The sequence below is a fragment of the Taurulus bubalis genome (assembly GCF_910589615.1).
Source record: "Taurulus bubalis genome assembly, chromosome: 10".
In the NCBI taxonomy this organism is placed as follows: Eukaryota; Metazoa; Chordata; class Actinopteri; order Perciformes; family Cottidae; genus Taurulus; species Taurulus bubalis.
In genome coordinates, this window is record NC_136598.1 from 28,869,877 (window position 1) to 28,883,894 (window position 14,018).

The 14,018-nt window shown below is 47.8% G+C and overlaps 2 protein-coding genes across 2 annotated transcripts in view; both read right to left on the reverse strand.

The window, feature by feature from the left end:
- The window catches only part of rnf168 (ring finger protein 168), an 18,224-nt gene extending 13,301 nt beyond the window's left edge, over positions 1–4,923 (reverse strand). The window contains exon 1 of the mRNA XM_079225090.1: positions 4,817–4,923. The gene's annotated coding sequence lies outside the window, so the exon portion shown is untranslated. The remainder of the gene's footprint in view (positions 1–4,816) is intronic.
- Positions 4,924–5,776: 853 nt separating this feature from the next.
- On the reverse strand, positions 5,777–9,811 carry LOC306742903 (uncharacterized protein). Its single transcript, XM_079225355.1, has 4 exons — positions 9,607–9,811; positions 9,261–9,315; positions 8,036–8,801; positions 5,777–7,150 (listed from the first exon to the last, which is right to left on the reverse strand). The coding sequence occupies exons 1-4, from the start codon at positions 9,754–9,756 to the stop codon at positions 6,358–6,360; spliced, it is 1,764 nt and encodes a 587-aa protein (XP_079081481.1). The 5' UTR covers positions 9,757–9,811; the 3' UTR covers positions 5,777–6,357.
- Positions 9,812–14,018: the final 4,207 nt, after the last annotated feature.

Below are 14,018 nucleotides of genomic sequence, written 5' to 3' on the forward strand. Positions count from 1 at the left end.
AGAGAGGTACACACACACACAGAGAGAGAGAGGTACACAGAGACAGAGAGAGAGAGGTACACAGACACAGAGAGAGAGAGGTACACACAGACACAGAGAGACACACACAGACACAGAGAGACACACACAGGTACACACACAGAGACAGCTACACACACAGAGAGAGAGAGAGAGAGACAGGTACACACAGAGAGAGAGAGACAGGTACACACACACACACACACAGAGGGGTACACACACAGAGACAGGTACACACAGAGAGAGAGAGAGGTACACACACAGAGAGGTACACATACAGAGAGGGGTACACACACACACAGGTACACACACATAGACAGACACAGGTACACACACGTACACACAGAGAGAGAGAGAGACACAGGTACACACACAGAGAGAGAGAGAGACAGGTACACACAGAGAGAGACAGGTACACACACAGAGCGAGAGAGAGACGGGTACACAGAGCGAGAGAGACGGGTACACAGACAGAGCGAGACGGGTACACACACACAGAAATGGGTACACAGACAGAGACGGGTACACACACACACAGACGGGTACACACACACACAGACGGGTACACACACACACACAGACGGGTACACACACACACAGACGGGTACACACACACACACACAGACGGGTACACACAGAGAGAGAGAGAGAGAGACAGAGAGACAGGTACACACACGGGTACACACAGAGAGGTACACACACGGGTACACACAGAGAGGTATACACACACAGAGAGAGACAGGAACACACACAGAGAGAGAGAGGTACACACACACACACAGAGGTACACACACGGGTACACACAGAGAGAGGTACACACACAGAGAGAGAGACAGGTACACACAGAGAGAGAGAGGTACACACACACACACAGAGAGAGAGAGGTACACAGACACAGAGAGAGAGGTACACAGACACAGAGAGAGAGGTACACAGAGAGAGAGAGGGGTACACACACACACACACACACACAGAGAGAGAGAGGTACACACAGACACAGAGAGAGAGGTACACAGAGAGAGAGAGGGGTACACACACACACACAGAGAGAGAGAGGTACACACAGACACAGAGAGAGAGGTACACACAGACACAGAGAGAGAGGTACACAGAGACACAGAGAGAGAGAGAGGTACACAGAGACAGAGAGAGAGAGGTACACAGAGAGAGAGGTACACAGACACAGAGAGAGACACACAGGTACACACACACAGAGACAGGTACACACACACACAGACACACACACACAGGTACACACAGGTACACACACACACAGAGAGGTACACACACACACACACAGAGAGAGAGGTACACACACACACAGAGAGAGAGAGACACACACACACACACACACACACACACAGAGACACACACACAGAGAGAGGTACACACACAGAGCGAGACACAGGTACACAGAGAGAGGTACACACACACAGAGCGAGACACAGGTACACACACACAGAGCGAGACACAGGTACACACACAGAGCGAGACACAGGTACACACACAGAGCGAGACACAGGTACACACACAGAGAGACAGGTACACACACACACACACAGAGAGACAGGTACACACACAGAGACAGGTACACATAGACAGACACACACAGAGACAGGTACACACACACACACACAGAGAGAGGTAAACACACACACACACAGAGAGAGGTACACACACACACACACACACACACACACACACACACAGGTACACACACATAGACAGACACAGGTACACACACGCACACACAGAGAGAGGTACACACACAGAGACATGTACAGAGAGAGAGAGAGACACAGGTACACACACAGACAAACAGAAGTACACACACACACACACACACAGAGGTACACACACGGTACACACAGAGAGGTACACACACGGGTACACACAGAGAGAGGTACACACACACAGAGAGGTACACACACACACAGAGAGAGAGGTACACACACACACACACACAGAGAGGTACACACACACACACACACAGAGAGGTACACACACACAGAGAGAGGTACACAGACACAGAGAGAGAGGTACACAGACACAGAGAGAGAGAGGTACACAGACACAGAGAGAGAGAGGTACACAGACACAGAGAGAGAGAGGTACACAGACACAGAGAGAGGTACACAGAGAGAGAGAGGGGGTACACACACACAGAGAGAGAGAGAGGTACACAGAGACAGAGGTACACAGAGACAGAGAGGTACACACACACACAGAGAGAGAGGTACACACACACACACAGAGAGAGAGAGAGGTACACAGAGACAGAGAGGTACACACACACACAGAGAGAGAGGTACACACACAGAGAGAGAGAGGTACACAGAGACAGAGGTACACAGAGACAGAGAGGTACACACACAGAGAGAGGGGTACACAGAGACAGAGAGAGGTACACACAGACACACAGAGAGAGAGGTACACACAGACACAGAGAGAGAGAGGTACACACAGACAGAGAGAGAGAGGTACACACAGAGAGAGAGACAGGTACACAGAGACAGAGAGAGAGAGGTACACACAGACACAGAGAGAGAGGTACACACAGAGAGAGAGGTACACACAGAGAGAGAGACAGGTACACAGAGACAGAGAGAGAGAGACAGGTACACAGAGACAGAGAGAGACAGGTACACAGACAGAGAGAGAGAGGTACACAGACAGAGAGAGAGAGAGGTACACAGACAGAGAGAGAGAGGTACACACAGACACACAGAGAGAGAGGTACACACACAGAGAGAGACAGGTACACAGAGACAGAGAGAGAGAGACAGGTACACAGAGACAGAGAGAGACAGGTACACAGACAGAGAGAGAGAGGTACACAGACAGAGAGAGAGAGAGGTACACAGACACAGAGAGAGAGAGACAGGTACACAGACAGAGAGACAGAGAGAGAGGTACACACACAGAGAGAGAGGTACACAGACACAGAGAGAGAGAGAGAGACAGGTACACAGACAGACACAGAGAGAGAGGTACACAGACACAGAGAGAGAGAGAGACAGGTACACAGACACAGACACAGAGAGAGAGCTACACAGACACAGAGAGAGAGAGAGACACAGACAGAGAGAGAGGTACACAGACACAGAGAGAGACAGGTACACAGACACACGGCGAGAGAGACACAGGTACACAGACACACAGCGAGAGAGAGAGAGGTACACAGACACAGAGAGAGACAGGTACACAGACACAGAGAGAGACAGCTACACAGACAGAGCGAGAGAGAGACAGCTACACAGACACAGAGCGAGAGAGAGACAGGTACACAGACACAGAGCGAGAGAGAGACAGGTACACAGACACAGAGCGAGAGAGAGACAGCTACACAGACACAGAGCGAGAGAGAGACAGGTACACAGACACAGAGCGAGAGAGAGACAGGTACACAGACACAGAGCGAGAGAGAGAGACAGGTACACAGACACAGAGCGAGAGAGAGACAGGTACACAGACACAGAGCGAGAGAGAGACAGGTACACAGACACAGAGCGAGAGAGAGACAGGTACACAGACAGAGCGAGAGAGAGACGGGTACACAGACAGAGCGAGAGAGAGACGGGTACACAGACAGAGCGAGAGAGAGACGGGTACACAGACAGAGCGAGAGAGAGACGGGTTAACACACACAGAGAGACGGGTACACACACACAGAGAGACAGGTACACAGACAGAGCGAGAGAGAGACGGGTACACAGACAGAGCGAGAGAGAGACGGGTACACAGACAGAGCGAGAGAGAGACGGGTACACAGACAGAGCGACGGGTACACAGACAGAGCGACGGGTACACAGACAGAGCGACGGGTACACAGACAGAGCGACGGGTTAACACGCACAGAGAGACGGGTTAACACGCACAGAGAGATGGGTACACACACACACACAGAGATGGGTACACACACACAGAGAGACGGGTACACACACACAGAGAGACGGGTACACACACACAGAGGGGTACACACACACACAGAGAGACAGGTACACACAGAGAGAGAGAGAGAGACAGGTACACACACACACAGAGAGAGAGAGACAGGTACACACACACACACAGAGAGGTACACATACACAGAGAGGGGTACACACACATAGACAGACACAGGTACACACACGTACACACACGGGTACACACAGAGAGAGGTACACACAGAGAGAGAGAGACACAGGTACACAGAGAGAGACAGGTACACACAGAGAGAGACAGGTACACACACAGAGCGAGAGAGAGACGGGTACACAGAGCGAGAGAGACGGGTACACAGACAGAGCGAGACGGGTACACACACACAGAGAGGTACACACACACACACACACACAGACGGGTACACACACACACAGAGAGAGAGAGAGAGAGAGAGAGAGAGAGAGAGAGAGAGACAGGTACACACACACACACACAGGTACACACACACAGAAACAGGTACACACACACACAGAGAGACAGGTACACACACACAGAGAGACAGGTACACACACAGAGAGAGAGACACACAGAGAGAGAGACACACAGAGAGAGAGACAGGTACACACACACACACACACACACACACACACAGAGACAGGTACACACACACAGAGAGAGACAGGTACACACACAGAGAGAGACAGGTACACACACACACACACACACACACACACACACACACACACACACACACAGGTACACAGAGAGAGAGAGGCACACACACACAGAGACAGGTAATTACAGAGAGAGAGAGAGAGAGAGAGAGAGGTAAGATGAACGTCACATCTCTCAGTAGTCACTCGCTTTAGCTCACCTGTGATACTGATGATGCTAACGTGTTAGCTTCTGTTAGCGGCTAACGGCTCGGACGGATCCAGCTAACTCGTTAAACCCCCGGGAAGTAAAGCCACCGAAGACCCGTGTCTTTTGACACAGCGCGCATACGCACTGTCTGTGTGCTGGCTCCGAGCAGAACGCGCTGCTTCCCGGAAAGCCGTAAAGTACAGCTTCTTCTTCTTCTTTCAACTTTACGACAGTTCATATCCACGATGTCGCTTTACTGCTCCCCTCAGAATCTATTTTATTTAAAGTAATCTCCCTCGAATGGATCTATATACACACAAATGAATATCATATGTATATATACACATATATTAATGTGTGTTTATATGTATATATACACATATATTAATGTGTGTTTATATATATATATATATATATATATATATATATATATATATATATATATATATATATATATATATATATATATATATATATATATATCTAGATATATCTATATATATATATATATATATATATATAGATATCTAGATCTAGATATATCTATATCTAGATATATCTATATATATATCTATATATATAGATATATATCTATAGATATATATCTATAGATATATATCTATAGATATATATCTATAGATATCTATAGATATCTAGATATATATCTAGATATATATAGATAGATATCTAGATAGATATATCTAGATAGATATATCTATATATCTAGATAGATATATCTATATATATCTATCTATATATCTATATATATATATATATATATCTATCTAATTGAGTTGTTTGTGTTATTATATATAAACACAAACAGCTCTGTGCTTATATACTAATAATAGAGTTGTTTGTGTTTATATATAATAATTGAGCTGTTATATAATAATAATAATAATAATAATAATAATAATAATAATAATAATAATAATAATAATAATAATAGCGCAGACAGGAAGTGAACCGGCCCTTTAATTCAACAGAAAACTGATTGACCTGAATATATTTCAACACAAAACCAGAGGTTGCCCTTCCACTATACAACTTATATAAGAAACTACTAACCATGTCTTTTCATCAGGTTTTTCAAAAATGTAGTTAAATATAAAAATACAGAAGAAACTTTTTAAAGCAATAGTACAACATTCTGGGATTATTCAGTCATGAGAGGATGGATATTAATCTCATGTCTGTGTGTCAAGAACTGGGCGGATGGATACGCTGTTGTTGACAAGAAATAGTCAGTTCTGTTTCTTTGAAATCAACGTGTTTGATGCTAGCTGTATTTCTGAGCTTTGGACATAGCTAGGCTAGCCAGTGTCTGTGCTAAAATAGCTGTTTCTAGTCTCTATGCTAAGCTAAAATAGCTGTGTTCAGTCTCTGTGCTAAGCTAGTTGTTTGCAGTCTCTATGGCCAGCTAGGCTAGCTGTGTCCAGTCTCTATGGTCAGCTAGGCTAGCTGTGTCCAGTTTTTATACTCAGCTAGGCTAACTGTTTGCAGTCTCTATGCTAAGCTAGGCTAGCTGTGTCCAGACTCCATGTTCAGCTAGGCTAGCTGCGTGAAGCTCTCGGTCCAAGGGAAGCCGCTCTTCTGCTTCCTACGCTTGCTGCTGGACTCACAGCTCTGGAACTCGTCTCCACATCGGTGTTTCTTCAGCTGCCTGGAGTCGGAGAAGCCCTGACTGCAGCGCTCGCAGGTGTACAGCTTCACGCCGGTGTGGATCTGCATGTGAGACTTGAGCTGGTTGGATTGCCTAAACTTCCTGCTGCACACCATGCACTCGTAGGGCTTCTCTCCGCTGTGGACCAGCAGGTGGCGGTGGTAGTTCTGCGGCGTTCTGAACTCTTTGCCGCACTCGTCACACTTGTGAGGCTTGACTCCGGTGTGCAGGAGCTCGTGCTGCTTCAGCTGCGACATCAGCAAGAAGCCTTTCTGGCAGACGCTGCAGACATACGGCCGGTCGCCGCTGTGCTGCCTCATGTGGTACAGGTGCAGGTGGCGCAGGTGAAACGACTTCCCGCAGGTGTGGCAGGTGAACTCCTTGTTCTCGGCGTGGCTCTTCTCGTGCGTCCTCAGCGTGGTGTTGCTGCTGAAGCTCTTCAGGCAGACCTTACAGCTGTAGGGTTTGGTTCCGGTCGGCCGGCGTCGGCCCGCCATCCCCCCGGCCTTCTGCCGGGCCTTGTTGTCGTGGACCAGCTGCTGGTGCTTCTGCAGCTGGCAGTTGTAGAAGAACGTCTTTCCACAGAGGTCGCACATGAACGGCTTCTCCACGCCGTGAACCAGCATGTGGGTCTTCAGAGCCCAGGTCCCTGTGAAGCCCTCTCCACATTTATCACACCTGAGACCGGAACCAAGGACAGGTTACAGTGTTACATAATTATATATTTCCTTTTATTCACATCACATCATGATGAGGATATAAGTATGAATTATTAATGAAATATTAATATAATGATTAAGCAGAATAGCCTGCTGACAGAAACATTGGTGAACTTCCTGCGATGGGACCGAACCTGTACTACCTAACCCCTGATGGGACAGACCACGGACGACCTGTCCCATCACCACGGACTACCTGTCCCCTGATGGGACAGACCACGGACGACCTGTCCCATCACCACGGACTACCTGTCCCATCACCACGGACTACCTGTCCCCTGATGGGACAGACCACGGACTACCTAACCCCTGATGGGACCGAACCTGGACTAGATACGCTCCTACCCCTGGATGGGACTGAACGTGGACTACCTAACCCTGGATGGGACTGAACGTGGACTACCTAACCCTGAATGGGACTGAACGTGGACTACCTAACCCTGGATGGGACTGAACGTGGACAACCTAACCCTGGATGGGACCGAACGTGGACTTCCTAACCTCCTAACCCTGGATGGGGCCGAACGTGGACTACCTACCCCCTTAACCTCTAACCCTACATGTATTTGGTTGACTTGAATTAAGTCAAATAAATGTTAAATTAAAATGTAAAAAAGGTTATTTGCAGCCGTTTAGTGTGCAGTACCTTCCGTTAAGAATATTCTATTATCTTCATTAATCTGCCAATCAATTAGTGATTGAATCCATTTACAACGTCAATTTACTGAGAAAACAGAGACCAAGTATTTTACAAGCTGGAACCAGAGAAAGATCAACGTTGTAAATATGTTGTGTTGCTGACGTTTGTGACCTCTGACCCTGAGCAGTGAGACTGGTTGAGTACCTGAAGGGCTTCTCTCCGTTGTGGAGGCGCAGGTGTCTCTGGAAGTTGTACTTGAGGCCGAAGCTGAGTCCGCAGGTCTGACACATGAAGGGCTTCTCTCCGGAGTGGACCACTCGGTGCTGCAGCAGTCCCATCTTACACTTGAAGGCCTTGTCGCACTCGCAGCACTTGTACGGCCGCTCCTCGGAGTGCGACCGCTTGTGGACGCGCAGGTTGCTGGCGGTGGAGAAGCTCTTCCCGCAGGCGGGACAGGCGTACGGCCGGGCGCCGGTGTGGACGGTCTGGTGCTCGCGGAGGCTCTTCTTCCTGGTGAAGCCTTTCCCGCAGACGTCGCACATGAAGGGCTTGACTTGTGCGTGCGACACCTCGTGGTACCGCAGTGCGCCAGCCGAGGTGAAGGTGCGGTCGCAGACGCGGCACTGCAGCGGTGTTTTCTCCAGCCGGTGAGACACCTGGTGGACTCGGAGCTGCCGCAGCAGCCTGAACTTCCTGTCGCACTGGTTGCAGCGCAGCAGCTTGTCGGGGTCCTTCTCCTGAGCGTCCCTCAGCTGGTGGCTCAGCAGGTGCTTCTGCAGACTCTTGGCCTTGTAGAAACCTTTGTCGCAGGAGCTGCAGGGGAAAGGTTTGAGGTGACAGGACACATGTTTCCTCAGCTGGTGTTTCTGATGGAAACCTTTGTTACAGAGTTCACAGAAGAACCTCTTCTCTTTGTACAGCTCCCTCCTCCTCTTCCTCTCCAGCTCCTTCTGCTCCTCCTCACAGAGAGCTGCACAGGAAGACATGCCACATGTCCACTCAGATACAAACAGTAGAATGCAGTGGGACACTTTCTGCTCCTCTAAGATCAAAAACAGATTTCGCAGAGGTACGATCCTGCAGAACAACACGTTGCCTCCTGGTGTGAAACCAGTGGGGAACACGTTGCCTCCTGGTGTGAAACCAGTGGGGAACACGTTGCCTCCTGGTGTGAAACCAGTGGGGAACACGTTGCCTCCTGGTGTGAAACCAGTGGGGAACACGTTGCCTCCTGGTGTGAAACCAGTGGGGAGGTGAAGAGGAGCGATAGAGCCCAGACTGTTTAAGATCATTACAAGAGTTCTGATTCACAAGTTACCTTCCAAACTGAGACATGCGGTCTGACTGTGTCACTTCATCAACACACCATCTTTACCTAACGTTCTTAAACACGTCATCATCATCATCCGTTTATAACTACCTGTCTCACCTGGTTGGCCGTCAGCGAGGGCTGCTTCAACAGTTTCCATCTTTATTTCTGTTTCCTGGAAAACAGAGACTTGTGATTCTAATGTTCAGATATGAATTATTATCATCAGTTGTTTAGAAACAATTAGAAAGATAACATTATTAATCAAGAATGATATCAACTTCAGAAACAAAGCACCGAGCAGCAAGTACGATCAATTATTCCTCTTAAGATATGCATCGACATATATCATTTAGATAATTATTTCCATAGAGGATCCTTTACTGATCATTTTGATTCGGAAGATATATATATATATATCTCAATAAATAAATGACACCACACACACACTCAGTAAACGACTTACAACAACCGACTGGTCCTTTTCAGGTGAGGGTGTGTCTTCCCTGGCTGTCACTGGAACACCTGTGAACTCACTGGTTAGGTGATCATCATCCACAGGAAGAGATGTCACTTCCCCAGGTGATTCGTCAGGATCTGTGGAGATCTGGTTCATGTCTAACACCACCTCGGTCTGAAGATCAGGGATAGCTGTGGTTTGATCTGGTTTCTCCGGCAGTACCGGGGTGGCAGGGCTGCTCTGGCCTGTGATTGGTCCGGGGATCGGCTGGCTGATGATGACCAAAGGCACCTGAGGGTTGCTGCTGGCTCTGCGTCTGGATTTAGCAGAGTTGAGGATGGCCATGGCGAGGGCCGCAGGGTTAGCAGCTGGTTGGTTGATGCCCAGTGACGAGGCCAGTCTATCTGGGGGATTCAGGACCAAACCGGAGAAGTCTCAAAGGAAGTTTCCGTCACTTCATTCAAATCGTTTTGGGATAAAACACTGTGATTTAAAGGTCTACGAGGTCACGTTGTTCCTACAGGGTCTACGCAAACTCTACGAGGTCACGTCTATGTACGGTCTATGAGGTTAAGATGTTCCTACAGAGTCTACGTACGGTCTACGAGGTCACGTTGCTCCTACAGAGTCTATGTAAACTCTAAGAGGTCACGTTGTTCCTACAGTCTTCATATGGTCTACGCGGTCAAGTTGTTCCTACAGAGTCTACAAGGTCACGTTGCTCCTACAGAGTCTACGTAAACTCTACGAGGTCACGTCTATGTACGGTCTATATGGTCTACGAGGTCACGTTGTTCCGACAGAGGATACATAAGGTCTACGAGGTCACCTTATTCCTACAGAGGCTACATACGGTCTACGAGGTCACGTTGTTCCTACAGAGTCCACGAGGTCACGTTGTTCCTACAGAGGCTACATATGGTCTACGAGGTCACGTTGTTCCTACAGAGGCTACATACGGTCTACGAGGTCACGTTGTTCCTACAGAGTCTACCTACGGTCTACGAGGTCACGTTGTTCCTACAGAGTCCACGAGGTCACGTTGTTCCTACAGAGGCTACATATGGTCTACGAGGTCACGTTGTTCCTACAGAGTCTACATATGGTCTACGAGGTCACGTTGTTCCTACAGAGGCTACATATGGTCTACGAGGTCACGTTGTTCCTACAGAGTCTACATATGGTCTACGAGGTCACGTTGTTCCTACAGAGGCTACATATGGTCTACGAGGTCACGTTGTTCCTACAGAGTCTACATATGGTCTACGAGGTCACGTTGTTCCTACAGAGGCTACATATGGTCTACGAGGTCAAGTTGTTCCTACAGAGTCTACAAGGTCACGTTGCTCCTACAGAGTCTACGTAAACTCTACGAGGTCACGTCTATGTACGGTCTATATGGTCTACGAGGTCACGTTGTTCCGACAGAGGATACATAAGGTCTACGAGGTCACCTTATTCCTACAGAGGCTACATACGGTCTACGAGGTCACGTTGTTCCTACAGAGTCCACGAGGTCACGTTGTTCCTACAGAGGCTACATACGGTCTACGAGGTCACGTTGTTCCTACAGAGTCCACGAGGTCACGTTGTTCCTACAGAGGCTACATATGGTCTACGAGGTCACGTTGTTCCTACAGAGGCTACATACGGTCTACGAGGTCACGTTGTTCCTACAGAGTCCACGAGGTCACGTTGTTCCTACAGAGGCTACATATGGTCTACGAGGTCACGTTGTTCCTACAGAGGCTACATACGGTCTACGAGGTCACGTTGTTCCTACAGAGTCTACCTACGGTCTACGAGGTCACGTTGTTCCTACAGAGTCCACGAGGTCACGTTGTTCCTACAGAGGCTACATATGGTCTACGAGGTCACGTTGTTCCTACAGAGTCTACATATGGTCTACGAGGTCACGTTGTTCCTACAGAGGCTACATATGGTCTACGAGGTCACGTTGTTCCTACAGAGGCTACATATGGTCTACGAGGTCACGTTCCTACAGAGACTACATATAGTCTACGAGGTCACGTTGTTCCTACAGAGACTACATATAGTCTACGAGGTCACGTTCCTACAGAGACTACATATGGTCTACGAGGTCACGTTGTTCCTACAGAGTCCACGAGGTCACGTTGTTCCTACAGAGTCTACATATGGTCTACGAGGTCACGTTGTTCCTACAGAGACTACATATAGTCTACGAGGTCACGTTCCTACAGAGACTACATATGGTCTACGAGGTCACGTTGTTCCTACAGAGTCCACGAGGTCACGTTGTTCCTACAGAGTCTACATATGGTCTACGAGGTCACGTTGTTCCTACAGAGTCTACCTACGGTCTACGAGGTCACGTTGTTCCTACAGAGTCTACATATGGTCTACGAGGTCACGTTGTTCCTACAGAGTCTACCTACGGTCTACGAGGTCACGTTGTTCCTACAGAGTCTACATATGGTCTACGAGGTCACGTTGTTCCTACAGAGTCTACCTACGGTCTACGAGGTCACGTTGTTCCTACAGAGACTACATATAGTCTACGAGGTCACGTTCCTACAGAGACTACATATGGTCTACGAGGTCACGTTGTTCCTACAGAGTCCACGAGGTCACGTTGTTCCTACAGAGTCTACATATGGTCTACGAGGTCACGTTGTTCCTACAGAGTCTACCTACGGTCTACGAGGTCACGTTGTTCCTACAGAGTCTACCTACGGTCTACGAGGTCACGTTGTTCCTACAGAGTCTACATATGGTCTACGAGGTCACGTTGTTCCTACAGAGTCTACCTACGGTCTACGAGGTCACGTTGTTCCTACAGAGTCTACCTACGGTCTACGAGGTCACGTTGTTCCTACAGAGTCTACGAGGTCACGTTGTTCCTACAGAGTCTACCTACGATCTACGAGGTCACGTTGTTCCTACAGAGTCTACCTACGATCTACGAGGTCACGTTGTTCCTACAGAGTCTACGAGGTCACGTTGTTCCTACAGAGTCTACGAGGTCACGTTGTTCCTACAGAGTCTACGAGGTCACGTTGTTCCTACAGAGTCTACCTACGATCTACGAGGTCACGTTGTTCCTACAGAGTCTACATATGGTGTACGAGGTCACGTTGTTCCTACAGAGTCTACGAGGTCACGTTGTTCCTACAGAGTCTACGAGGTCACGTTGTTCCTACAGAGTCTACGAGGTCACGTTGTTCCTACAGAGTCTACATATGGTCTACGAGGTCACGTTGTTCCTACAGAGTCTACATATGGTCTACTCTACAAGGTCAAGTTGTTGAACCTACCTAGACCCTTGAAGTATTAAGATGAACTGTGGACTGGACTCTTTGAAAGCAGGTGAAGTTCTTACACTCTCCAGAAAGCGTTTAGGCCAAATCATTCACTACCAGAATCTAACAGTTTTTACGCAGTAAACCAGTTCAATTAAGTTTTTGTTTAATTAAAAACTGAGTTGAAAGTGAAATATGAACAAAGATGTCATCTGTCCGTCTCACCTGATGGTCTTATCTTATAAACTGTCTGTGTCTTCTCAGTCATTGACCTCAGGTCACACTCCAGATGTCCCACGTTGTCCTTCAGAGCTTGGTTTTCCATCACTAAGGTCACGTACAGCTCTCTGAAGACTCTGCAGATTTTACGAACAGCCTCCCTGGTCACCACATGGAGGACGGCAGTCAGCTGATCCTGGAGGGAAGTTAGAGTGTTAAACTCTTATCAATGGGTTCCTGTCAGTAAACTCAAGCTCTGCGTTTGTGTTGTTGTTGGTCCATCTGAAGAACGTCATGAAGGCATTTTTTATTTCACGGAGTAAAGGATTAATGAATGTATCAAGAAACCTGTTGGAGTGCTAATTTATTGCGTTCTGTTATGTTTGAGGGAAACACACGGTGAGTTTAGACATGCAGTTCGAACACATCGTGTCAACGTGGGCGTGTCTTATCCTGTGTTGTGCTGTTATTTTAATGCAAGTAGATTGAACATTGCTGATTTGATGGGTCACGGATCAACAGATTGAAAGAGACAGAGCCAGACAGTGATCGAACACGCGTCCGAACAAGTTCCCCCGTTTGCCCCCCAGTGGCTTTAACATTTAAATTGGATAATTGTTAAAGTCACTACAAAACCAATCAGCAGAACATTGAATAATTAAAATATTTTTTGTTTGCACCACACTGTACTCTCATACTTTTTAAAAACAAGACGTTTTCACACCCATACAAAAAATGCTCAACCAAAATAATGCTTTTGTGCCCTCAAATCATCATACCGTATTTGCGTATGTGCAATCATTTCACATAACTTCCGTCTTGTCTTCGCCATACAAAGCATGTTTCAGTCCAAGACACTTCCTTTTAAATCGTGAGAGCCAATGGGAGCTTTCTACAGCGTTCCATTGAGATTGACAG

Excerpts from the sequence above, each read along its gene's own strand:
- LOC306742903 (XM_079225355.1), bottom strand. The coding sequence starts at position 9,756 with ATGAACCAGATCTCCACAGATCCTGACGAATCACCTGGGGAAGTGACA. Across the intron at positions 8,802-9,260 it reads CCTCGCTGACGGCCAACCAG|CTCTCTGTGAGGAGGAGCAG; the intron begins GTGAGACAGGTA and ends CTTCCTGTGCAG. Across the intron at positions 7,151-8,035 it reads AACGGAGAGAAGCCCTTCAG|GTGTGATAAATGTGGAGAGG; the intron begins GTACTCAACCAG and ends TTCCGGTCTCAG.